General features: G+C 36.5%; 1 protein-coding gene and 1 pseudogene across 3 annotated transcripts; one reads left to right on the plus strand and one right to left on the minus strand.

Annotated features, from left to right (window-relative positions):
• Positions 1-27,596, plus strand: Skil (SKI like proto-oncogene). Of its 3 annotated transcripts, none has more exons than XM_021254089.2 (7): positions 1-218; positions 2,970-4,729; positions 16,196-16,293; positions 17,904-18,136; positions 21,238-21,467; positions 21,909-22,133; positions 23,230-27,596. In XM_021254089.2, exons 2-7 carry the CDS (start codon positions 3,632-3,634, stop codon positions 23,386-23,388), a joined length of 2,043 nt encoding a protein of 680 aa, XP_021109748.2. In that variant the 5' UTR covers positions 1-218; positions 2,970-3,631; the 3' UTR covers positions 23,389-27,596. The 3 variants fall into 3 exon arrangements, with proteins under 3 accessions (XP_021109748.2, XP_004834640.2, XP_087042635.1); XM_004834583.4 differs by lacking the exon at positions 1-218 and adding an exon at positions 1,054-1,192; XM_087186509.1 differs by lacking the exon at positions 1-218 and adding an exon at positions 1,054-1,192 and having other exon boundaries at positions 21,909-22,064.
• On the minus strand, positions 21,635-21,772 carry LOC147825329 (signal recognition particle RNA; annotated as a pseudogene).
• Positions 27,597-27,626: the final 30 nt, after the last annotated feature.

Consider the following 27,626-nt stretch of genomic DNA (forward strand, 5'->3'; position numbering starts at 1 on the left):
CTCTCTCAGCAAAAAATACCCAAGCCTCCAAACCCTCAGAAAACACTGTGAAAACGTGTAATTTTCTACGGTTCCTTTTTGAGCCGACAGAAACATTCTGCAGGGAGGGAGGCTGAGAAGCAAGGCAGAAATGTTTTCCCCGGGTCTCGCCGGAACTTTGGCCACCTCGCCCTCGCTCGCTCGCTCGCCTCCCTCCTGCGGCCCGATGGCGGATAGAGGTCAGCCCGGGAAGGCCTCGGGTGGAGGCCCGGGCGGGGCGGGGCGCCAGCAGCTGGCAGCGCGGCCTGGAGCGGGAGGCCCCGCGGGGGCGAGGGGCGACCGGGGGCGGGGAGGCCGGCGGGCGGGGAACGTCTGCGCGGCGGCTGCGGGCTCAGGGCCAGCCCGAGGCGCGCGGAGGGAGGCCGCCGCCCGGCTACCTCCGGGGCGGGGCGGCCCAGCTGCGGCCAAGGGGGGCGGTCGCCCGCGCCTGACCTCGGGCGGCTGCGCAGGGCTGGGCGGGCCGTGCCCGCTGCTGGGGTCGCGCACAGTGCACCGCGCGGCCGCCCCGCCCTTTCGCCCCCTCCCCGAAGCGCGGCGGCCAGGCAGCCAAGCGCCCCCGGGTCTGGCCTGTTCCCAGAGCAGCGGGTGGGGCGAGGGCGAGGGCGAGGGCGAGGGCGGGGCGACGATGGCCCCAGACAGCCGGCTGGGCGACTCGAGGAAGGAAGGAGGGAGGGAGGAGGCGGCGGCGGTGGGGGTGGGGCGGGAGGGAACATCCTGTCTGCGCCGTGCACCGCAGACAGCGTCGCGCGCCAGCCGCCCAGACGGCGCGCGGGGCCCGGAGCGCGCGCGTGGGGGAGGGGCGCGCGAGAGGCCACAGGTCGGGGCAGCCCTGAGGAGCCACAATAGGCCAGACGGCGCGCGCGCTTCCGAGGCGACTGGCAGCCGTGAGGTGGCGGCGGCGACGCGGGCGCGCGCGGGGCCGGCGCTGCTGGCTCGGATCCCCTCCCCTCCTACTCCCCGCCGCCCTCGCTCTCCCCCGGGCGGCCGGAGACGGCGGCGGCGTCTGCGGGAAGCCGTGTGTCTCCGCAGTGACGTGGGCGGGCCGAGGGCTCGGTGACGTCAGAAGCTGTGTGTAGCGATGTGTGTGGGGTTCGGAGAGGCGCCGGCACAGCCAAAGGGAGCGGGCGAGCGGCGGCGACGGCAGCGGGCACAGGTGCGGCCCCGGCTCGAGGGGGGACTCGGCGGGAGGCGAGGGTTGCATGGCCCCCGGGGAGCCCGGCGTCCGCGACGCGAGCGGTGGGGAGTTCACCGAGCCGGTGGAGTGTTCCCGGGCGCGGAGGCCAGAGTAGGGGGTCTGGATGCGCGGGTCCCGGGTGGGCTGGGGGCCGGGGCGGCGCGCCGGGCGGGTGTCCCATGGAGGATCGCTCCTCGCTGACCGCGGGTGGTGCCCTCGGGCTGCAGAGACGCTGCACTTGACCCGAGCCGCCGGGACCCCGAGACCCAAACGCCCGTCTCCGCCCCCGCCCCCGCCTGTCTGCGCTCGCCAGGGATGCCCTGGGCTGGACCCTGGCGGCGGGCGCCGGGCGGCGCGGGGTTCCGGAGTGGAGCCCGCTCACCAGCGGTCCCCACTGGGGTCGCGCTCGAACGGGCGGGTGGGGGGAGGTGCAGCCCTCGGGGCGCGGAGGTAACACCCGAGAACTTCCCGGGGAGAGCGCGCGCGGGGTTTTCCACCGCCTCCTCGCGGCCCCCGCAGTGGGGCGGTGTTGGAGGGCGCTTGGGGTTCTCCCAGGCTCCGGGTGGTGGCTGAGGGACTCCTCTCTCCAGTTCCCTCCACTCTCACACCCCCCGGACGTTCCGGGTCCCCAGGTTCCCTGACTTCACCCCGTAAGGTTAGAAATGGGTGGGTGGCTTTGCGTGGGTAGAGCGCTTCAGGGTTTGGGGGCTCCCCCATTCTAGGTCGTGCCTCTTGCCCTCTTCCTTACCCTGCGTGGGCTGAAGTGTCCCTGTGGTGGTGAAAGTCTGTATGATGGCTGATGGCCTTCGTTCTTAATCCTTTAGGTTTGTTTTAAAGTAAATTGTTGGGAGTTTGCAAAGCAAAAAAATTCTATTTATTGGATTTCATTTTTTTTTTTTCTGAAGAAGGAAGTGAAAGAAGTATCTTTTCTTTTTTTCTTTTCCTCCATTTGCATTCTTTGTGAGAGGGTTTGTCTGCCTTGTGCTTTTTGTCCCGGATGAATCTTGTTCAAGGATGGAGATTCCTAGACATGGAAGCTTACAGCTTTTGGTTTCCTTTAAGCAAATTCGCTAATCCTTTTAAAGGGAAATTTAATTTTTTTTTTAACCTACATTCATTCCAGAAAAATAGCATACGTTTGCTAGACGAATTAATATGCTCTTCAGATTGTAACTTAGTTGCATATGGTGGTTATATTAAAAATTTTTTGGGGGGGGTGGCGAAACCAGACTCCCTTTTTTAGTTTTTTATTAAAGACAGGGTCTCACCGTATAGGTTAGGCTAGCCTTGAGCTCACTAGGTAGCCCAGGCTGGCTGGAATTTAGGGCAATCCTCCTGCCTCAGCCTCCTGTGTTCTGGGATTATACAGGTTTACACCACCACACCTGGCCCTTCCTTTTTAAAAATTAGGAGATGAAATACAGTAATGAATTATTTTTTTAGTTTAAATGGCACAACAGAAATTCTCTTGTACTAAGTTTTATCTGAGTGTTCTGTTTAAGGTTGTTCATACTCTGAATTTGAGTAGCCTTCCCCCTTTTGAGGGATGTTTTTGCTTTGTTTACCCACCTTCTGAATTGCTTTCCTGTTTAAATGAAGGTTCTTGTGATTATCTGGTGCTAGTTTTAAAGAAATCACTCAAGTGTCACCTTTGGTAAAGTGTACTCAGTTTAAGATTAAGAAACTGGTTTCAAACTGACCCTTTGGCCTCTGGAGCAAATTCACATGTAACTCCCCCATCCCCCTTCTCTTACAGATCCATTAAAAGAAGAATGAACTGTAATCCTTAAAGATAACCAAGCAATTTTTCCTTAAGTATAATTTTTGATAATAAAAGTCCAAGTGGAGTCAGAGGCACTTCTTAACCGGTGTGGAGATTTGTACGAGACTTCAGTTTGTCAACAGAGACCAACAGACAGACAGCTTTTAGAGGACACATTCCCCCTGTTTTTTTTTTCTTAACTGTTCTTGGTGGCAAAAATCAAATTTGGTTGCATCATTTTGACTTGCATTTCAGTCTAGGTTTTATGGCACAGTAATGGCATAAACTTTACACATGCTTTATTTTAAAACAAAGCAACCATAACAAACCATTGCATTGAACCTGGACACCTCAAAAGGAGAACTTGATAGCTTTGTTTTACATATACCTGAAGAACTCCAGAAAACAAAAGCTTCCTTAGAAGTGTACCTTTTTGTTTTTAGAAGCAAAATGAGAAATTTTATAGCATTTGCAGGAAATTACACTAGGATGTAAGCGCCAAAACAAGGTTGCAAAATCTGTTGAGTTAGATTTCTCTTTGGAGATTAAGATTTTCTATGAGTAAGTTATAAATATTTGTATACATTATTCTCTCTTCAAAGAAGCAACTAAATAAAAATGCAAATCTCAGACTTCATTATTTAAATAGTGTAGCAATGGAAAACCTTCAGACAAATTTCTCCTTGGCCCAGAGCTCAAATAAAACATTGAATGGGATGGGAGAGGATGGCAGCCCACCAGTGAAAAAAATGATGACAGAAATTCATGCAAATGGAAAAACGATTAATAAGATGCCAACGGTAAAGAAGGAACATTTGGATGATTATGGAGAAGCACCGATGGAAACTGATGGAGAACATGTTAAGCGAACCTGTACTTCTGTGCCTGAACTTTTAAATTTAAATCCCAGTTTGAAACACACATTGGCACAATTCCACTTAAGTAGTCAGAGCTCTCTGGGTGGACCAGCAGCATTTTCTGCTCGGTATTCCCAGGAAAGCATGTCACCCACTGTATTTCTGCCTCTTCCATCTCCTCAGGTTCTTCCTGGCCCACTGCTCGTCCCTTCCGATAGCTCCACAGAGCTCACCCAGACTGTTTTGGAAGGGGAGTCTGTTTCTTGTTTTCAAGTTGGAGGAGAAAAGAGACTCTGTTTGCCCCAAGTCTTAAATTCTGTTCTCCGAGAATTTTCACTTCAGCAAATAAATACAGTGTGTGATGAATTATATATATATTGTTCAAGGTGTACGTCAGATCAGCTTCATATCTTAAAGGTCCTGGGAATACTACCGTTCAATGCTCCATCCTGTGGGCTGATTACATTAACTGACGCACAAAGACTTTGTAATGCTTTATTGCGGCCACGAACTTTTCTGCAAAATGGGAGCATACTTTCTGCTAAAAACTCATTGGCCCAGTTAAAGGAAACTGGCAGTGCCTTTGAAGTGGAACATGAATGCTTGGGCAAATGTCAGGGTCTGTTTGCACCTCAGTTTTATGTGCAGCCTGATGCTCCATGTATTCAGTGTCTGGAGTGCTGTGGAATGTTTGCACCCCAGACATTTGTGATGCATTCTCACAGATCACCTGACAAAAGAACTTGCCACTGGGGCTTTGAATCAGCCAAATGGCATTGTTATCTTCACGTGAACCAAAAATACTTAGGGACACCTGAAGAAAAGAAACTGAAAATAATTTTAGAGGAAATGAAGGAGAAGTTTAACATGAGAAATGGAAAGAGAACTCAATCCAAGGCAAGTTTTTAAAATAGTTTTGAATGATAGTGGTTTACTTTGAAATCAAAATTCTGTATTTAGCATATTGTGTGTTTTTAAGAAACTTTTTGCTCCAACAACAAAAACCACTGGTCAAAGTTGTGTTTGTGTTCCAATTTTTAGGCTATGAAGTATTTTCTTGCATATTTTGCTTATTTGACTGTCCAACCTATGAGAGAAGGAAAATTCCCATTTTACAGATAAAGCAAATGAGGTCCAGAGAGATATGGCTTTCCCAAAAATTACATAGCCAAGGGCCCAGGATTTAGCTCAGTGGTTCTGCAGTCTGCCTTGCAAGCGCAAGGTCCCGAGTTCGATCCCCAATACCAAAAAAAAAATTATACAGCCAAAATTGGAGGAGTTTGGGCTTTATTTTGGCCTATTTTTTTCACACATTCTGCTTCTTGATGACTAAATGTTGTTTTCCTAGGACTCAAGATAATTTACACTTTGTTATTACATGGTGTTATCGCATTGGCAAATGATACAACGGCTAGCCTAAACAATTCTTGTGGTGGTCTTAAGAGCATTTTTTTAAGGCTACATCTATGACCTTGAGTTTCTACACGTGGATATTTAGGTTTGATTAGTGTTGGAAACAAGTACAAAAGATGTTTGAAGAATTTGTGATTCTAGAAAACATTTTTTTGGGAAAGGATTTTAAAAAATTACGGCAGCTAGAATGAAGTTTAGATTAGTAAAATATTAATATAGCAAGCTATCAGCAAAGAGATCTTAAGCTTACTATTTTTTCCACTGCATTATTCGGTAGGCTGAACTAATATCTTTGTTCTAATTAAGATTCTGAATGACTGCGTAATAGACAAGATTTGAATTTTTAAATAGTTTGAACTGATTAAGTATTTTCCTACTTGATTTAATTCATATATAACACTAAACGATAAGTGTTTGACATGTGTCAAGCATTGCTTTTGAGTAGTTTTTACATAATTTTATTTTTACAATAAAAAGTTGGTCATGTTTTAATAACTAAAATTTTTCTAATTTTGATTTCTTGAAATAGCTGTGTTCTATTTCACAGAAGAAATGTATGAAGCATATTAAATGACTTGCTGAAGGTTGTAAATAGCAAAGTTTGGGCTTGGACTGGAAGGTGTCAAGGCGCTTTCACATTTTGAGGGAAATTGAGTCAAGTGTAGTTTTAGGACAGAGGTTTGCTTCTGAAGCTCAGTAAAGATACCCTTAGAGTTTCATTGCTTGCTGCTCTCCAAAAGGTTCTTGAAATTTCTTTCCAGTGGCAACTAGATTTATATTCTTCAGCTTCACTTATTAATTGGTTTTAAAGCAGAATTAATTTCAAGCCAGCACTCAAAAGTGTAAAACGAGGCTTACAGTTGAATATGTGCAATGCTGACTTTTGTGCTCGAGGTCATCTATATTTCCAAAGTGGAATGCCCCTTTTGATATTTAGAATATCTTGGCTCCAAACTAATTAGGGGCCTGTGGCTTACATGTCTAGATAGTCACATAATTTGCCAGATATATTGCTTGAATCTTCGTTACTCTCACTTAAGCATTTTTGGGACAAATTACCTCGTTTGTCTTATGTTCCTCTAATGTGTGAAAATAAATCTAAGAACCTGGTATAGGGGTGTGCCTAACTGAAACTGTATGTACTAAGGTTTAGCTAAAGTTGAAACCATCCTTTATCTGGGATGTAGTCTCTTATTGTCCCAGAATTTATTAATTGGAATGGACTTTTAGGTATGGGAAGGTGTATTTTTTTTTTTTTCTCCTGACTCTTTTCTGCACTTCAAAATTTTTTTTTCATATTTGCATTGAGACTTTAAGAAAATTTCCAACAATTTAACCTTTAAGAAAATATCTTTTTGGCTCATGTTGTATAACACTTGAGTTTTTCTTTTTCTTTGTGCTTGCTACAGCATGTTTTAAAATTTACTCCTCGAAACACTATGAGGTAGCCCCCGCCCCCTGCAGTACTGGGGAATGAACCCAGAGCCATTGCACTGAGCTACGTATATTCCCAGCCATTTATTTATTTAGTTTTAAAATTTGAGACAGTGTGTAAATTGCACATTTGCCCAGGCTGGGCTCTTGCTTAGCATCACCTGCCTTAACCTCTCAGAGTGTGCAGCTGTGCCCAGAGTTAGGTAGTTTTTGAAGGTCTGTGATGAAAGTGAGTTAGAATATTTCCTCCTGTCAGATGAAAAATTAGTCCCAGATGGTTAACATGTTCCTGGTTGTATAATTGGTAGGTTATACCAATTGAGTTGGGAGTTGCAGGCAGGTTTTCTGAAGCCTAGTAATTTTGCATACTTTGTCTAAAAGTAGAAACTTCTTGATTCTGTATAAACCCGCATATATGTGTGCGTGTGTGTGTGTGTATAATGTATAATAATATATATTGTATATAATGTGTATATGAAGGTGTTTAACTGGAAGAGGGGAAGGGAAATAGTCCTTGGTCAGGGCAAATTTTTCATTATCATTGATGAGTCAGTGAGTTGTTTGCCAAACCAAATTGACCAGAGGACGGTCATTTTAAAAAGTCAAACCCGGCTTTCTTTTCCTTTTTTTAAAAAAAAGACTGCTAAGTTTATTAACCTGTTATGTAAAAGTCTTTATGTTTAGTGTGAATGTAATTTAATAAGCTTAACATAGTTTATATAGTCAAAGAATTACTTTTGGATTAAAAAAAACCCCTGAAACTCAGTAGACAATTGTTTGAAATGCAGCAATTTAATTATTGTAAAGGATGGAAATTATATTAGTAATAACCAATAAACTTATTTGCATAGCTAATAGCTACATTAATTTGCTTAGTTAAGTGCTATATTTAAATGTTAGAAATGAGTTGTATGAGTGAAGAATTGAATTCTTTGTAGAAACTAAAGTTATATTGTCAGCTCTTTCTTACTCGGATCATAAGAAAGATACTTGGTATTGGACCTGCTCTGAAGTATGGTATTATCAGATTATACCATATGAGTTTTCTGTGTTAATTAGAAAAATGGTTATTGTATTTTATAGGGTACACATATAAATAAAAATCATTCTTGTTCCTTTTTCATGTCAGTGGGCATTTCATCAAATTAGAATTAGATCAAATAAATTTCTGTGGGAAAAGGTTGCTAAGCAAATTGGTCATTTATAAATAAAATTTGAGGGGTAATGTTTATTTAAGATTATTTTCAAGGACACTAGAAGAGGCCATTTACAGTAAGTTGATAACAAAATTATACGTGGCTCTTCTCTGACAGAATATGGCTTACAATCTCCACTTTATTTAACGTTAATGGATAGATAGTATATACCATTAAAAATACATATAAAAAAAAGCTGGGGATTTAGCTCAGTGTTTGCGCTGCCTGCCTCACAAGTGCAAGGTCCTGAGTTCAAGCTCTGGTACCCTCCCCAAAAATAAATAAATATAATTAAAAAAAATATATATATAATTAGATTCCTAAAATTCAGACTGGACTACTCATAGGTAAGTAAACTACTATACTTTTCATGAAATACCTAGGGTATACTCTGTATTTTATAGATTTTTCCCCTGGTTGGATGTATAGCTCAGTGGTAGAGCACATACATGTACTCTGGCCCTGGGTGCAGTCTTTAGGTCACAAAACGAACAAAAAATTTTCTCCTGAAAACATATTAGCCATTCATTACCTTTAGCTTCGCATTTTTATTTCCATTCATTTCTGTAGAGATCATTGGAATAATAATAGTACAAAATGTCTCCCCTTTGTAAGCTGTTGTACATTTATTTAGGAAATGTGCTTTTCAGTATTAACCTCAAGGGAAAAAGGAAATATACTAGAGAGAATGGGCAACTACCAAGAGTAATGATGGAACAAAATGTATTCTAGCATTAATTGTGGAATTCATGGTAGCTTGTTACATCTGGGGTAGTTTGTATTTTGTGAGTAGCAAAAATTTTGATCAAGTGAGTATAAAATCAGTCAGAAAGTTTTTGTGCAAAAACAAGAGACCACTGTCAATGCTGTCTAACTTTCTGGAATTAATAACTGTTTCCGTAAGTTTAGAGACAGAGACTGGTCTCCCCTGACTCCCAGCCTGGCATGTCAAAGGCACTCAATGTAATCTTTTTTTTTTTTTTTTAAAGAGGACTAAATGGTGTTTTAAAGTAGTTGGTTTTTAAAAAAAATAATGGTTTAACCTTTAAACACATGTAGTTTGCACATAAATTGTTACTATAACCAATGAATGAGAGAATGGGAATGCATTTTGGAAGCTACTAGTTTTTACTCTAGATAATGTAGTATGGTATTTCAAATCATATTGAAAATTTGATTAATATATATTTGGGGAATCTTCTTTCTCCAAACACCTTAATTTAGATAGAATTATGTGAAGATATTCCTAAAGCAAATAAGAACTGAATATTCAAATGTATCTAAAGTCTGCAAGAAAAAAAGCATGAAGCAGTTTTATTATAAAAAGTACCATTTCTGAATCATTCTATTTTAGCCTTTCAATCCAAACAGGTATGTTGATTTGTTCTGTTGGAGATAATTCCCATTCCCATGTTTGAGACCACTTTTCAGATTTTGGATAATATAGATCAACACAAACATATTTGGACTGGATTAGAGTTTATTTAGAGTATCTTTCTCACTGGGCTTTTGTAAAGAGTTTAGAGTAATTAAGTTTTTGGAACTTATTCTGTTACTAGCAGAATTTGTATACCCTCCTTGTCCCTGGCATTTTATTAGAAATCTTTAGGAGTTTGGAATCTTTAGACTTTGGGAATAGTTGTGTGCAGCAACCACCCCACCCTCCAGTGTTTTCAGGAAATGCAGAATCTATATTCATTTTTACCACTAAAAAATGGGAAAACTTAAAAGTTTAACCTCCTGGTCTTGAGTTCCTTTTTAAGCTGCAGTTTTTCATTTATAGACCCTTTCTTGAGAGGGAAGCCCTGCAGAAAATGATATAAAATGATGATTTTGTCAGTTTTCCCAAGGATGGTACACAGGTAGTACCACTGGGGAGATGTTAATTCATTACATGTAATGAAAATGCCTTGAGTTTTTTTTTTTTTTTCCAGGAACTGGGGAGCGAACTCAGGACCTTGTGCTTGCTAGGCATGGCACCACTGAGCTAAATTCTCGGCCCTGTCTTGAGATAATTTTTAATACTCTTGAGAAACCAGTTGAGAAGGGTCAGGAGAGTCTTGAAATTAATTTAATGGGTCATTCGCATTTCAAAAATATGAAATAGAATAAAATGGATAATAGAGTATATTGTACATAATAAGGTGAATCTTCATTTTGATATTGCCAGTTTTTATTATTTGAAGACCAAAATAATCTGGGACCATAACTTTTAAAAAAAGGTGTATGTACTAAAATGAGATAGAAAAATAAAGCCTTTAAAGTCCCAGGAATTAATAGGACTTTTATCAATTTGTTTCTTTCCCTTCAAGTTATGGAATGATACCTAGCACTTCACATAAAGAATTTGATATGATAGTTGCACATTTATTATAAGAACTTAATCCTTTGCTTTGCCTGTGAGCATTTTTAAGCAATTCAAACCTAAAATTGGCTTTGTGAGATGGGGGTATGATCTTTCAGCCCATGGGAGCAGCAGGCACTGCTGTGACTCCTGAAGATCCTTTGATAACTTAGTACAGATGCTTAGATCATATTGTCCCAGTTTTGCATTAGATTGATTAATACTAATGTTTACAGTGAAGTGAGGCACAAGACTGAGCCTTAAAATCTCATAAGTAGCTATTTGCTATCTTGTAATGGTATTCCATTTCAGTTGTTGAGACACTCATTCACAACATCTTAGAAGTATGGAGGAAAGCTGATACTGTACTACAGAATTTGCTTGCTTTCAGTGAGAGTTGTTGGCAGCTGTCTGGTAGGGTGTCTTTTGTGTACTTCTGAAATCATTTATTGACTCCTCTTGAATATCTTAATATTATACATAGTAAAAAGACCCTGACAGGTACATTCAGTTTATACCTAAGAAGTTATTTCACACTTATGTGTCCAGTCATGGTTTTGGTAAACTTGCTAATGATTTATAATGGGATAGTACAAAGGAATGTACTTTTTTTTTTTTGGTACTGGGGATCAAACTCGGGAAGTAATGTACTTTTAATATGCATTATATTTTACTTCTTAGATATTCATGCCATTGGGAAGATAGACTTAAATTTATCAACCTACTTATTATCTTATGAACACAAAAATTTAAAAATTAATTTTTATAGAACTTTTTAACGTTTTAAAAAATATTTTTTTCACATTTTTTTTAAAACCTTACATATGATTTTTGATGAGATTTTGAAATTTTGAGCCATTGTCATAATTTCTTTAGTTCATCAGTGGTTTGACATTAGGACATGAAGATCATATTAATCTGATTATATGGTTAAAAACTAGAGTGCCACCTAAAAGCAAAGATTATTGTTGGCCATCAGTCTAGGATTTCTAAAGGTCTTTTTTTCTTTTTTTTTTTTTTGGTGCAAGTAGGAGTATTTGTATATGGATAGTGCTGAGTGGGTGGAATCACTTTTTTTTTCTTTTTTTTTTTTGTACCAGGGATCCAACTTGGGACCTTGCACTTGCAAGGCAGGTTGGCGGCACCACTGAGCTAAATCCCAGGCCCTGGAATTGCTTTTGTTTTTAAAAAGTGATGCCAAAAATCTTTTTTATAATAAATGAAATCAAGCTCTCTAAATTATTTGTTATTGTGAGATTAATAAGCATTGTATCAGAAAAATACAATAGTTCTTCATTAGGAAATCTGATTATCAGAGGATCATGTATATACAGTAAGTATAGTAAGATGCAGAAATTTAGAGAAATGTCAGTAAGAAAATTTTCTGATTTTTTACTTATAAAAATTAATGTACTATATATTTTAGGATTGTTTAAATTTTGCTTTCATAGATATTTGGAGTTTTATGATTTAAGAGATTAGAACCTTTGGAATGAAATAATATATCTGAAATTTTGCTTATGTATGTGAAATGGAGATGCCATCTGTTCATTTTGAGATAGATAATGGGGAGGGGAATGAGTGATAAAAGCATTTAAAAATGTTAAGGCTTTCTAACTGAAGCTGCTGAAAGATCTCTCCCTTGTCAACTCATATAATGTATCTTATTTCACTGTTTAAGTGCACAAAAGAATGAATTATTCCTGTGTTGAAAGGTAAGATAAAAGGCAATAGATGCTCATATATTGGTGTCTAATTTTTATTCCTGATCAGTAGCATTAGTGCTGTGCCATTTAATTATATTGTTCCTTTTTGAAAATCTAATTTGTATGTTGACACAAATGCAGAATAAATGAGAAAATCTGGCATGTCTGAATGTTTTGTAATATGTGCTTTTCTTAATTGTTTTTAACATGCAGTTAGGATAATTTGTAATAATGGCTCACCATAGCATATTAAGTAAAATTAACTTACAATATTTTATCATGGTTAGTGTGTACATTTCCCTACCATTTGTATTATTTAATTTGTATATCTGATAAAATACAGCCTAAGGACTGTTGGGCTTCTTTGGTGCTTCATGGAGTATAAGGATATCAAAGATAAAAACAACTGTCTTAAATTTCATATGGTACCTAGTAACCCTGTACCCCCCACCCACTTTGGTGGTGCTGAGGATTAAACCCAGGGACATGAGCATGCTAGGCAGGTCCTGTACCATTGAGCTGCACCTTCAGGACCCTCTTCCAAAACCTTAGAAAAGGGTTCCCTGAGAATTAATGAGCTACACTGGCCTTCAGAATTTACTCAACAAAGTAAATTCTGAGTTCCTGTGCATGATAAGCATAGTGGTAGATACTAAAAATACAAAATAATAATGTTTGTGATCTCAATCTGCTGTTGCACCAGAGGCTGGATAACTATTTATCTGGCAAAGGAGTAAGCCTCAGTGTGTAGGAAATTCAGACATTAGATGATCCTTAAGGGAGATTTCTTTAGAACCCTTGATTTGTGATTCTGTTAGTGGATTGACAGGAAAACAGGAAATTATAAGAATGGCAATTAAGAGGGATGGATGTTTAAAAATATGCTAGCAGTTATTTAAGATGGTGTTTAAAGTTTAGAGACATAATAGAAATAAAGAGGCAGTGGGTTTGGATTGTGAAGAAAAATAAAACTAGAATTTTGAACTTGACGATTAAAATTTTTCAGATTTCAAGTCATGATCTTTGCCTGAGAAAGCTCAGAATTTGCTTGCTGTTCTGAAAATTTGATATTTCAGTGTGCATAGTAGAAAAACTTTTGGGGCTGTGGATTTAGCTCAGTGGTTCTGCCACGTGCTTTGCAAGTGCAAGGACCCGAGTTTGATCCCCTGTACCAAGAAAAACCCAAAAAACAAAAAAAGAACTTTAAATGTATAAATCAATTTTAATGATTTTAATAAAAAAATCAGGAAACAATTTATTAGATAGTAAGTACATCTAGGATTATTTCAGATGTAAGACTGATTTATAGAGAAGCCTTGTTTTCTAACTTAGTTTTTTTTTTGTTTGTTTGTTTTGTTTTGGTACCGGGGATTGAACTCGGGTCCTTGTGCTTGTACAGCAGGCAGCAAAACCACTGAGCTAAATCCCCAGCCCTCTAAATCAGTTTTAATGTGTGACTTCTAGAAAACATTCTCGTTTAAAAATGATCTTAGATTTCATTTGATTTACTAGATTTATCTTACCTATGCTTATTAATACCTCTTATCATACAGGTTTGGAGTTCAAAATATTTTTCCCATTAAGCAACTCTTGTAAGCACTGTGACTTTTAAATACTTAAATATTTTTAAATGAATTTAAAATATTTTAAAGAATTTTGAATCTAAGTGGTATGCAGAACATAATTTAACTATGTCATATTGACTGACTTCTTCAATATCAGTTACTATACTCTTAGATAGGGAATGGGGGACCTTTGAGATATATTAAATTATTTGTCCTGGTCTGTGTCAAGGCTCTCAGATTGCCTTGCTTTTTGATGCAGTTTTTATGTTCATTTTTTTTTTTTTTGGTACTGGGGATCGAACTTGGGTCCTTGTGCTTGCGCAGCAGGTGTCGAAACCACTGAGCTAAATCCCTGGCCCTTTATGTTCATTTTTTATATTCTCCTTTCACCTTAGCTGTCAGAGCACATTTATCATTTAGTATTTGTTGCTAGAAGTCAGTTCCTTTACTCATTTACTGCTAAATCTAAGCCTTAGGCTGAAGAAACTATGTAAACAAGCGATCGATTTATTTTATAAATAAGCAGTTGAATTTGCCCAGGTTCAGACTGTTATATCAGAATTGTGATGCATATTTGAATCTTTACAATATTTGATGAGGAATGTGAGCTTAAAAAAAAAACTACTTGTATATAGTGGATGGGGCCTCACTGAATACTCAATTCTTAAGTTCTTTTTTTTTTTGGTACTGGGGATTGAACTCGGGACCTTGCGCTTGTGAGGAAGGTGGTGGAACCACTGAGCTAAATTCCTCGCCCCTGCCTAGTAATTCTTTACAGAAATGTAGATCTTCACCATTACAAGTCACTATATTTTTGATTTTGGCATTTTCCTGGCTTTGTTATCTCTTGATTGATCAAATTGTGTGATGTGTAGAGCTTCTTCCTTTTGTTTTCACCTGTTTTGTTGAAGGTGCTAGGCTGCTCACTTAACATCTTCATTCCTGCCCCCCTCTATTTAGGTTCAGTAAACCCTGGTAGTAAGATGAAGTTTGGCTCTAAGTAAGAGACGTAATGGCTGTTTAAATAAGATGGTCATTTATTTCTCTTTTGTGTCCAAGAGCGGTGGGCAGTGCAGAACCAGTAGAATATTCCTACCTCCAGAGCCTCAGACTCCTATCTTGGTGTACTATAAAGTATATTATCCTGGTTTCTTCACCCACATTGGTCCTCTGTTAGCAGGATGACCCTAATCAAACCATGGACACTTCAGAATTGATTGTGCTTTCATTGTAACTGTTTAACATCCTTCTTTTATCCTTTTTTTTCCCTTCCCCTTCCCCTTTTCCTTTTTTTTTTTTTTTTGCCTTTCCCTTTCTTGTCTCTGGGTTCTGAACCCAGACATCTGGTAAAACAGTATTCCTGTTCTTAGTATTTGGTGGCTATCTCCCATAGGTTTTTATTCTTTTGTGGTGCTGGAGATTGAGGCTAGAGCCTCACTCATGCTAGGCAAGTGCAGTACCACTGTGCTATACCACTGGCTCCTGTTTATTCATTGTTGAATAAAGTTGTCATTTCCCACACATCTTGGTTTGATGCAGATGGGATTGGAGCCTTTCAGAGGAATATTGGATCTTTTTCACAGGAAAGGTTCCAGAAAATACCCAGCTGTCCATTTTGACTTTACCTAATGCGTTCCTAATCCCATTCTTTTACTGTACTGGATTTGTCTGTTAACCTCCTATCTTTGTTCTTCACCATAACCATGCCATCTTTCAGTTTTTCCTTTACTCTTTCTACCAGTGACTCTTGCCTTTTAAAATGTATTCTTTTCCCAAAAAAGCAACATCATTATTATAATGTAAAAAATGGGAGGGGAGGAAAAGAGGGCAAAACAGACTATAAAGCAAACCAAAGTAAGGGAGAAGTTGGTAACTGTATTCACTTTTTCCCTTAATTTTGAACCTCATTTGGTTTTTTTAATCTGTAAAATGGAGATAATTGATAACCTACTTAGTGGAGAGGTATTTGTTAAAATTAAGCAGGATATATAAAATTTTTAGTAGCTTCCACTGCCTGTCTCACAAGCGCAAGGTCCCAAGTTCGATCCCCGGTACCAAAAGAAAAAAATTTTTTAGTAGGTATATATGCTCATTAAGTTGCCAGAGTTTCTCATCATTTTCTTTTATTTACTGGTGTAGCTCATCCTTCAACACTAAAAAAGCCAGCCAAACAAAACTTTTTACATTTATGAGGAAATAATTGTTTACTGATACTTGTTAACAGTGGTTTTGGGTTTACCTTCCCAAAAGTACTTACTGCTGTAGAATATTATATAGTTAATATACTGTAAGGGTAGGATAGTCTAGTTCATTATAAGAGCAAAAATAAGACTCAGGTTCCCAGTGTTGTGTATAGTATGTTCTGTAAGTATGAAACTTGATGAGATAATTTCTGATAACATACATACTGAAACTTCCTGTGATGGCATAGTTCATGTAGCAGTCTCTTCGAATTTTAAGTGACTAGATATGGTACTTTGAGGAAAGACTGCCTTACTAGTATATGGCTCTTGAAAATATAACTCTTCTTTACCCAGTGGTCCTACCCAGCCCTGATAAAATTAACCATCATTGGTAGAGTATTTGCGTGATCTTCATGAGGCCCTGGGTTTGATCTCTAATACTGCCAAAACAAAACAAACCCCCCCAAACAAATCTGTTACTTTTTCCACTTGATAAACTTTGGCCTCTGCCTTTTTCTACAGACTGAGGTACCATCAAGAATGGAATTGCAGTCATGGTATCCTGTTATAAAGCAGGAAGGTGAACATATTTCTCAGACACATTCATTTTTACACCCCAGGTAAGTGTTATTCATTTGTTTGTTTATTCATTCATTAATTTATTCATTTATTAACTATCTGCTAAATACTATTCTAGGTACTAGGAATTTACTATTTAGTTTTATGCCTTTTTAATAGATTACCTTTAAAAATTTGAAACTTTTTAAACAATAACTTGGAACTTAGTATCTTTTGCTTATGTTTGTCATTATGGGGAAATTGTAGGATTGTATATTTAATTAACTCAGAAAAAATTTGATGACTGAAATGAAGTGTAAATTGTATTCATTATTTGACATAACTTTTACTAGGTAATTCTATGATTTTTCTTGAAATAAATTAGTTCCTTTCCTACTCATAAGTAAAAAATCAAAGTTTTCCTTTCATTTCCTACTTATGTTGAAGAGGTAAACCAGTTCTTTAAGAGTTTTTGTGTAACTTTGATAGTTTAAAAAAATTCTTTGGAACTTTGAGATTTTATAATTATCACAGTTCTCAAAAGCAAGTTTTCATATTTTCAATAAAACCATACTATAGATTATAAACATTTTTTTAGATCTTTATCTGCTGCTATAAATCTATAATCCTCAAGCATGATGATGAACAGTTAGAGTATTATTTATAGTTGTACAAAAATCACTGTCATACATACTAAACTTGAAGTAATTCTTTTGGGTACTATGAAACCTATCAGTTTTTTCTTTTTCTTTTTTTTTTTTTTAAAGCAGAATACTGAGTTCATGAGATAGAGGAGCAACATAGATGCCCTATACAAAGAAAACAGATAAGAGATCGATTATCTGATGTTTAGGGGATGAAGTGTTAACTGATTGCATCTTTTTACTGATGGCTACTTAGATTATAGTTAAAATATGTTACTTAAATATCTAGCTCAAATTTGTCCTACGAGCCTTGCAGTTAATCTGAACAATCTTATATTAGCTTTGCGCAAAATTGGTAGTTATCCTTTCAATCTTAATTTTGCCCAATTTGTTGTTCTGTTTTATTGAATAAGTAGAAAATACTGAAGTATTATAATAAGATTGCTCTGTGGAGTTTGATACAAGGAGAACTGCTTGGTAGCTGGGCTGCATTCACAGACTGTTCTTTCTGTGAGTTGTGTAAGAAGGCCCTGGGAGCTTCTCATTGGCCTGTCATCCCAGTGAGGCCGGGGCCATGCAGTGGTTCACTAAAGCAGCCTCATCTAGCAAAGAGCAAGTGTGTCCCTTGCTTTGGAGGTTGAAAACAGGCCTTCAAAGTGATATACAGCCTTTTCTCTCTCTGAAATAAATTCTTACCTGCTCAGAGCTATTAAAGAGTTCTACTATGTGCTTCATGGTTTTTTTTCCCCCTCAGGTGGTTTTGAGGGAAGAAGAGACTTAATTTTTTTTCTCAGTGTCTTTTTAGTACTTAGGAATGACTTGCAAAATAGCAAAAATTACTCATAATTTTGCTCTTAATGCCTGAAGTACTTATTTTTTTAAGAACTCTCTTCTGCTGACTTTATTTTCTGAGTTATGTTGTCTGGTTAAAAAATTGAGTTCAGGTATGGAAATATGTCACATCTTTTTATTTTTCTACCTAAAATAATATGTAACATGTATCTTTCTTTGCCTTTCTTTGTTTCCAGCTATTACTTGTACATGTGTGATAAAGTAGTTGCCCCAAATGTGTCACTTACTTCTGCTGTATCCCAGCCTAAAGAGGTCACAAAGACAGAGGCAAGTAAATCTGTATCAAGACAGTCAGAGAAGCCTCATAGTAGTAGTAAACATCGAAAAACAGTGTCTTACCCAGATGTCTCACTTGAAGAACAAGAGAAAATGGATTTAAAAACAAGTAGAGAATTATACAGCCACTTAGGTAAGTATTCAAAAATTATATTTTAAAAATCAGATATTAACACATTCATTCAGTATTTTGAACGAGGCTTCAATTTAAGCTAGTTTCTTACATAATTGAAGTTTTTACCTTTAAAAAAGTCACGTTTCAAAACTATGATTTCTTTGAACTTCAATTACTGCACTTTTCTAGAATGGTGATAACTATTATGTTTATTTTTATTTATTTTAATTTTTTAATTTTTTTGGTACCGGGGATCAAACTCAGGTCCTTGTGCTTGCAAGGCAGGTGCGGGAATATATATTTTTATATATAAAATATGTATGTACACACATTTTTTTAAAACATAGTTTCACACTGCAAGTGATTTTTGATATTTTTTTTCCTTCCCATCTTTTGTTGCTGTCACATTTCTTCATTTAGGTCCCTATTTTTAATTTTGCTATGAACTGAAAAACCATGTCACTAACATTAATAAGTATACATAAGGAAGAATATAGTTAGGTATAAAACTTTTTTCTAATTTGCTATGAACTGAAAAACCATGTAACTAATATATATATTTTTTTTACTTTTTTTTTTTTGGTACTGGGGATCAAACTCGGGACCCTGTGCTTGCGAGGCAGGTGGCAGCACCACTGAGCTAAATCCCAGGCCCAACCATGTAACTAATATTAGTAAGTATACATAAGGAAGAACAGTTAGGTGTAAAATTTGGGGAAATGTAAGTCATGGAATAAAGCAGTTGATTGAAAGGTCTAGGAGCCGAGCAGTTGGCATAAATGTGGAATGGTGGCTTATCTTCAAGAAAAAAAGCTGCCTACCTATCATACCTTTAAAAAAAACCACTGTGACCAAACAAGACATGTACAATATACTCAAGACACTGCCTATGTTATAGTCCAGGTAGAAGCCCAGCTTTGTTTGTTTGTTTGTTTTCTGGTACCAGGGATAGAACTCAGGTCCTTGTGCGTGCGTAGCAGGCGGCGAAACCACTGAGCTAAATCCTCAGCCCAGAAGCCCAGCTTTGTTTATTGCTTAAACAGTGTGACAGTTATTTTAGCTGTCCTGGAACAGTTGGAGAATCCTTTTTGTAGAGAATTGAGATTCTTTTTTTTTTTTTTTGGTACCTGGGATTGAACTTGGGACTTTGTGCTTGTGAGGCAGGTGCGGTGCCAGTTAGCTAAATCCCTGGCCCAAGAATTAAGATGGTTGAGTTTTGTTTTTTTTTTTCCCCATACCAGGGATCGAACTCAGGACCTTGCGCTTGCCAGACAGGTGGCAGAACCACTGAGCTTAAATCCCCGGCCTCTTGAGTATTTTCTATCTATACTTAAGAGATTTTTAAACTCAAGTTCCTTTGTATTTAAATATGATAAAAAATAGTAATATACCATTATGTCATATTTGCATTGTATTTTATTTTCCAAATTCTAGTAAGTTTTTAAAAACAGTTGATAAAATTCACATATAATAATTTACCCCTTTAAAGTATACAGTTCAGTGATTATTAGTATAATCACAAAGTTGTGCAGCCATGACAACTTTTTAATTCCAGAACATTTTCATTGCTCCAAAAGGAAATCCTGTAATCCTTTCAGCAGTCACTCATCTTCTTTTCCCCTGACCTCTGGCAACCACTAACCTATTTTCTGTCTCTATACATTTGCCTGTTTTGGACATTTAATATAAAGAGTTACATGTGAGTTTTGTCTTGTTTCTTTCACTAAGCCTAATATTTTCTCAGTCCATGTTCATATGTTCATATGTCAGTATTTTTCTTTTTATAGCTAAGTATTCCATTGTGTAGATATACCTTATTTTCTTTATCCTTTTATCAGTTGATGGATATTTGTATTTATCCATGTTTTGGCTGATAGGAATAATGCTATGAACGCTTTTACTCAAATTTTAGTATGGGGATATGTTTTCATTTCTTTTGAATATATATTTAGGAGTGTAATTGCTAAGTCATATGGTAAATAGTTAACGATTTGAGAGACTATCAAACTGTTTTCCAAAGGAGCAGTATCATTTTATATTCCCTCTAGTAGCTTAGAAGGGTTTCAGTTTGTGTACATTTTTGTTAACACTTCTATTATCTGTCTTTTGAATATAGCCATTGCAGTGATTGTGAACCGGTATTTATCTCATTGAGGCTTTGGTTTGTTATTTCCCAATGACTAATGATGATTGAATATCTTTTTATATTTTTCTGCACATTGCATATTTTCTTTGGAGAAAATTGTTCACATCTTTGCCTGTTTTAAATTGGATTATCTCTTTATTATTGAGTTGCAAGAGTCCTTTATATATTCTGGATAGCAGATTTTATATGCAGTATTCCATTGTCAGTTGTTTACTTTCTTCTTAGGGACCCTTGAAGCATACAGATTTTCAATTTTTGTGAAGTTCAGTGTGTCTATTTTCTTTGGTTACTGGCTTCAGAAGTGTTTATCCAAGATTAGAATCCAAGATCAGAAACATTTATATTTAAAGATTTTAGCTCTTACATTTAGGTCTTTGATCCATTTTGAATTTATTTTTATACATGATGTGAGGTCTAGTCTTGTTTTTCATGTAAATAATTGTCCATTTGTTGAAAAGACTGTTCTTTCCTGATTGCATTATCTTTCCCTCCTAGTCAAAAAACAATTGCCTACAAAACTATAGGTTTACTTTTTTCAGGACTAAGAATTCTTTTCCACTGATTTTTAGCTTTAGTAAGCTTTAAAATTTGGAATTGTGTGTCCTCTGATTTCATTCTTTTTGGCTATTTTGGATTCCTTGCATTTCCATATGAATTTTAGAAGAATATGCTTGTTACTTTTGCAAAAAAAAAAATGAGTTGGAATTTTGATAGTTGTACTAAGTTGATCATATAGGGAATATTGCTGTCTTAGTATCGGTTTTACAATCTATGAATATGGTTATCTTTCCATGTATTCACATTTTTTATTTCTTTCAGCAGTGTTTTGTAGTTGTCATTATATACATCTTCCACTACTTTGTTAAGTTTATTTCTTAATGTTTTAATTTGATTTGTAAATGGAATTTTTTTTTATTTCATTTATGAGTCAGTCTAGTGATTTAACAGTATTCATACTTTTTTTTCCTCAAAGATCCATCAATCTCAAATAATTCTATAAGTAAAAAGAAATCTGATTCTACCACCTGTGACTTAATAAGAGACACAAGCAAACATGGTGCTGCTCCTTCATCTCTGCTTCTTGTCAAGGACGTTATTTGTGAGGATGATAAGGGAAAGATCATGGAAGAAGTAATGAGAACTTACATAAAACAACAGGAGAAGCTGAACTCAATTTTGCAAAAGAAGCAACAACTGCAGATGGTAAAATTGTTATCTAAACAATAGTACATTATAAAAGACACTGGCATATTCTCAGTAAGAAAAGATGAAGAGCAGAAAATGTACTTCAGGCTATTCAGAGTTTACACTTACAGGCAATTTTAAATACTAAGTTTTAGAGAAAATAGTTTTTCAAGATATTAGGTTTTTTGAGGCAGGGTCTCCCTTTGTAGTTCAGGCTGGCCCTGAACTCACTATATAGCCCAGGCTGTCCTGGAACTCACAGTGATCCTCCTGCCTCAGCCTCCTAAGTGCTGGGATTACAGGTGTGCGCCACCACACCCGGCTAAGATAATTACTTCTTTATAGGACTCATAGCCAAATTTCAGATATTTTCTAACCCATATTTTCCTGAACTCAAATATTTAATGTGGTAGAGCTAAAGTAAAAATTGTATTGTGATTTTTTTTTTTAATGTTACAGGAAGTAGAAATGTTGAGCAGTTCAAAAGCTATGAAGGAACTCAATGAGGAACAACAGAATTTGCAGAGGGAGCTTGAATCCTTACAGAATGAACATGCTCAAAGAATGGAAGAATTTTATGTTGAACAGAAAGACTTAGAGAAAAAATTGGAGCAGGTAATGAAGCAAAAATGTACCTGTGACTCAAATTTAGAAAAAGACAAAGAGGCTGAATATGCAGCACAGGTAAGAATTACTCAGTTTGTATAATGCTGCCCTTTCAGCATGGAAATGGAAACTGTTATTTCTTTATTAAAGGAATTAAGATTTGTCAGGCTAGGGCCAGGGATTTAGCTCAGTGGTTTCGCCACCTGCTGCGCAAGCACAAGGACCTGAGTTTGATCCCTGATACCAAAAGAAAAAAAAAAAGATTTGTCAGGCTAGCTGAGTTCGAGGCCAGCCTGGGCTACATAGTGAGTTCAGGGCCAGCCTGAACTACAAAGGGAGAGACCCTGCTTCAAAAAAACAAAACAAAAGGGCCGGGATTTAGCTCAGTGATTTCGCCGCCTGCTGCACAAGCGCAAGTACCCGAGTTCAATCCCCGGTACCAAAAAACAAAATAAAACAAAACAAATCTGTCAGGCTTATTTTATTAGGCTGTTGAAGATAGATGATTATGGGAAACACAAATCCGTGCTGTGTTGTCTAAGATGATGTTTTGACCTTTGTTACTTTAAACTTTTATTGGGTTTCTGTAATTTAATTACTTAAATTGTTAATCACTAGCTACTTGAATATAAAATTTTATGTAATTTTGGGCTAGAAATGTAGCTCGATAGTAGAGCATTTGGTTAGCATGCCTGAGGTCCTGGGCTTGATTCCCCATAGCACAAACATAAATGGATGCATTTTTAAAATATAAATTTTGATATTATTTTAATTTAGTATATAGGCTTTTACGCCCCAAAATTGACAAACATGAGCTATTATTCACAATATTCAGAAGTACTGGAGATAAAATAAGCAATTTTTGTTAGTAGTAGCTCACGATTCAGAGATGAACAGATAACTAATGTGAGCAGGCTACAGGCTTTAATGAGAGGTATAGTATAGATTGTAATGAAAGTGCTATAGATGTTCATTCCTCTTGATCCTTTGCATTTTCCTCAGTTTGATGTTATGTCAGAATGTCAAGTGAAAAGTAGTAGACATTTAAGTAATTGTAGTGTACATGTACTATTTCATTTTGTAAAAAGTAATTTTAAAGTAGGTTTTGCCCTGATAGAATTAAATGGGAAAAGAAAGTTGAATGAAAACTGACACAGCCTTTTAAATCATACAGTTGGCAGAACTGAGACAGCGATTGGACCATGCCGAGGCTGATAGACAAGAACTCCAAGATGAACTCAGACAGGAGCGAGAGGCAAGACAGAAGTTAGAGATGATGATAAAAGAGCTAAAACTGCAAATTTTGAAATCATCAAAGACCGCTAAAGAATAGAAACTGTTAAAGAGATTCATCCGTGTATTACAGGGTTTTTTTGTTTGTTATTTGCTTTCGTATTTGAATCCTGAATATCTTATTTGCATGAAGATAACTGCGCATTCTATTTGTAGATCAGAAAAAGTGAAGAGATTATATATTAGTACATAAATTTTTACATTTTCCAAATGAAAGAAAATGTATGTTTCTTTGTACTCCCGCCCCCTGTCAACTTGGTAACAATAATACGTGGTTTCAACCAGTAGATAATTACCTATATTTCTAATGCAAATTTAATAATTGTATACCTTTTAAAAGCTGCATTATGAGATGGATAATGGCTGTGGTCACTTTTGTTATCCATATTTCAGATTCAATTTTAGATATAATAGTGGCATCACAATTCAGATGTGTAATACAAAGCTACCCAAGGAGTATGTCTTCATTTTTCTCAACACTATCTACTTTTAAGTTTATAAAGTATACTCATTATTATACACAGAATTTGCTTTTACTTTGTTCAAATTGTGGAATGAATTCCCACCAGTTTTCCTCCTTTCAGTGTCTCCTAAGAGAGATTTATTTCATTGATGAAGTTATAGCACACCCCATGGACACAGAGGGGAAGGATGACATGCTTTGTTATTCATTGCTGCTAAACACAAAATGCAGTTGTAATTTGTCTTTTAGTTTAAATGTGGTTGTATTTAGAATTTTTTGCAGTGAATTCAGAAAATTAATTTCTGAACTGTTAGAAATGTCTAAAATGTTAGTGGTGTGAAAATATTAATGTTCTTGAGAAAAGCTGATTCCATTGATTACATTAGTTTCCATATAATCCATCCTGTCCTGTACAGTTTTTATATGTAGTTATGGGTCTTCCTGAAATTTATACAATGGATTTGTTTTCCTTTAAATTATAAAATATTAAACAGCTTGAAAGGTTATTTTGGACTTTTGTATATTTAAATGTTACCTTACCAAAATTTGCACAAATGGACATTTTCAATTACACTTTAATATCAAAGTCAGGAATTTACAATCAATAGAGTTTGATAGGTTAATATAGGATAGTTTATAATTATTTGCTTTTCAAAGGTTTTTAGATAATTTTTAGATGGCAAAGGAATTCCACAGTTTGGGGAAGGGCAACATCTGCACTTTTTTTTTTTTGCACAGAAATGTTATTTTAAATAGAAAATTTCACATTAGTTCATTCTTAGCTTAAAAGTTATTAGGTAAAATTCTCAGTATACATCTTTTTAAAGGAAGTTTCCTGAGACCACCATTGACATTATTCTATGAATTTTTTCTTCATGTTCTCATAAGGTACTATGTGAAATTCCTTAAGCTATTTTATTTAAAAAATAATTTTGTTAAAGTTTTATACTGTTTACAGCATTGAAGCTAGATAATCTAATGGTATAGAACTTCAAATCTCTTTGATTATCATTTAAGTGGTTATTTTCATATTTTGCTTAATGGTACTCACATATCCAAAAAGAACCTTTGTACTTCGCAAAATGCTGTTTCTTTAAATATAGTGTGATCTAATGGGTATTTTGCATTTAAACCTTATTAAGCCTATAATCTAATTTGTTGATTCTTGAGTCTTCTCAAGGATGAACACATGTTAAAATAATGTGCAAAAGCAAATGTTTAAAATGATGTATTCTCCCAGTGCCATTCATTTAGATCTGGGCAAGGAAAAATTACAGACTTTTATGATACAGTTTTATTTTAGTTGTAAGTTAATCGTGTCACAAGTCAGCTCTTTTGGGAGACAAATGCAAGCATCTATAATTTTACTTATTTTTCTAATTTACTCAAAAGCTTTTGGCTGATTTTATTTAGTAAATGGTAAGCTTACCTAGGTTTCAGCCCAAAATGTCTAAAATAAATTGCTTATCTTTGAAATATGTTATTTTAGAATTCTTAACTGGTCCTTAAACACCGTTATTTATAAACCCTTGATTTAGAATTGAGTAAAGGAATTTTTTTTCTAATCTTCACATAATGAAAATTTGCCACATGACATTGTATAGTCTTCATTTTCTAGAAGATGCGTTGATGTGCCATAGGTTTCTAACTTCCTTGAAAATAGTTTTTTAGTCAATTGTAAATATTGCTGTTAAAAGTACTTTAATTTAAATTGCACCACATAGCTTGAAAACAATATAGAGATTTTGTAATACTTTAAAAAATGACCTCTGCTAAAAGTCTTACCCATATAGAACTTATTCTTCTATTCTTTGCATGCTCATTTTGTGTACTGGTTGCTAATTTAAAGTTTGTTTTGGTGTTAGTTTTTGTGTGCCAAGTTCACTAGGCAGGCCAATTTTTTCTCAGAGTTCATAATATTCTTTTTAGGAAAAATAAAAACATTTACTCTAAAAAGCTGCAGTAAAGGAACAGCAGCCTATAGTTTTGCTAGAGCATCTTTAGAAAGAATATTAGCTTACTAGGTGATGAGTGATGTTAAATTGGGTGGTCATAGTTTCTATAGTTTAATAAACCAAATCTTTAAAGGTAGTAAATATAAAACCTGCTGTCATTGAGGAAGCTCTTAAACAACACAGATTTTACAAATGCAACCCTTTAGTGCTATGAAAAGATTGTACCAACTTAAATTTGGCTTGTGCTTTTAATTTTTATAAAACTTGTTTTGCTTGCATTTCTTGTGTCTGGGAGAATTATGATGTTTTATGCTTCTTGAGCTAATTTTATAACATTTAATATATTACCAGTTTAGATATAAAATCATTTGTAAATATTGAAGTTTAAAGCAGTTATTAAAGTAGGTAAAATAAACCAAGTTCTATGATACTTGCAGGTTATCCATATCTTTTAGAAGTCAACAGAACAACCAGTTTTTGGTTTTTTGGGGTTTTTTTTTTGCACATCAGTGGTTTCTGTTTGAAGGAAAATAAAATGAAAAAGGAAACTCTAATGTAAAACACACTTAAGATATTTCCCTAGAATAAATTGCGAAATTAGCACTGAAGGTTTTTGATCAGCTTCTGAAATTTTCTTCTCAATGATAAGGCTTTTGTTTTGATTATTTAGGGAAGAACACTCATTTTTATTTGCCCTTTATTCATTTAATCCACATGACATTAAAAATATAATGAAAAATTGTGCTGATACTGTACATCTGTTCCTGGGCTTGGAACTACTTGTTAATAGTTTTTATTGACTGGCAGCAATAAGGGACATATAACTGCTGTATTATATGTTGTGGAATTGAATAATTTAAACAACTTAAAAGGTTTTTCTAGTATAGGTTACTTAAGCATTTCCACTATTGGAATAAAAGCATATAGTTATTTTATATTGCATTTTGTCTAAAGGACAGTTTTTGTTTTTTTAAAATCTTTCCACTTAAATGGCTTTATATAATGCAATTTGGAGCCTGTTTAGAAATAAAATTAAATGTCTTATATAGTGCTACTGTTATTTTGTTTTTTGTGGAATCAGGGATCGAACCTGGGTCCTTGTGCTTGCGAGACAGGAGGCAGAACCACTGAGCTAAATCTCTGGCCAGTGCTACTGTTTTTTTAATTAGAAGGTGATGAAATGTAAAGACAAATTTAAAAATTAAGCCCAGAAAATGAAATAGTGTTTAAAGTTAAATGTAAGAAATTTATAAGATTTTTTCTCCAATAGATACCTCACTTGAAAATAAAGCACAGCATACTTAAAGTAGTTCTAGTAGAAACATCTTACTAAAACAGTTGTGAAATCTAGAACATTTTGGAGAATTCGACTGTGAGAAGTAAAACATACTTGGCTTTTAACTTCTGTTAAAAGTACTCGTTTATCCTGATAATTTTAAGCCAACATAGCAGTCTTAAATTATTTCTGAATTTCTAACCTGTGAAAGCAGTAATTGAATTAACTTGTTCTGCGACTGTTGAAACAAATCGCTGATTATATTGACTATAATTTGACTTTGATTAAAATTTCTGTGGTTGGTTGCATTACATGACATACGAAACTGTCCTCTACCTCACGTGAAATAAATATTTTATATGGTTTTACTAAAAAATAAGACTCATCTATCTGGTTACTTAGTTTACAAATTTGAATTATATTTATTGAAACATGACATACTGTGCTCTTAGCTTATACCTCAATTGTATTTTGTGCTGTTTTCCATTTTCATGCCTTGTAAATAACTTGTATAGATTGTGGGTCAAATTCCAAATAAAAACTTCTAATGCCAATGAGATTTGATTGAAGTCATTCTCAGTGTC

The sequence above is a fragment of the Heterocephalus glaber genome, unplaced genomic scaffold, assembly GCF_053883595.1.
Source record: "Heterocephalus glaber isolate CG9 unplaced genomic scaffold, H.glaber_assembly_v1.0 deba00001504, whole genome shotgun sequence".
In the NCBI taxonomy this organism is placed as follows: domain Eukaryota; kingdom Metazoa; phylum Chordata; class Mammalia; order Rodentia; family Bathyergidae; genus Heterocephalus; species Heterocephalus glaber.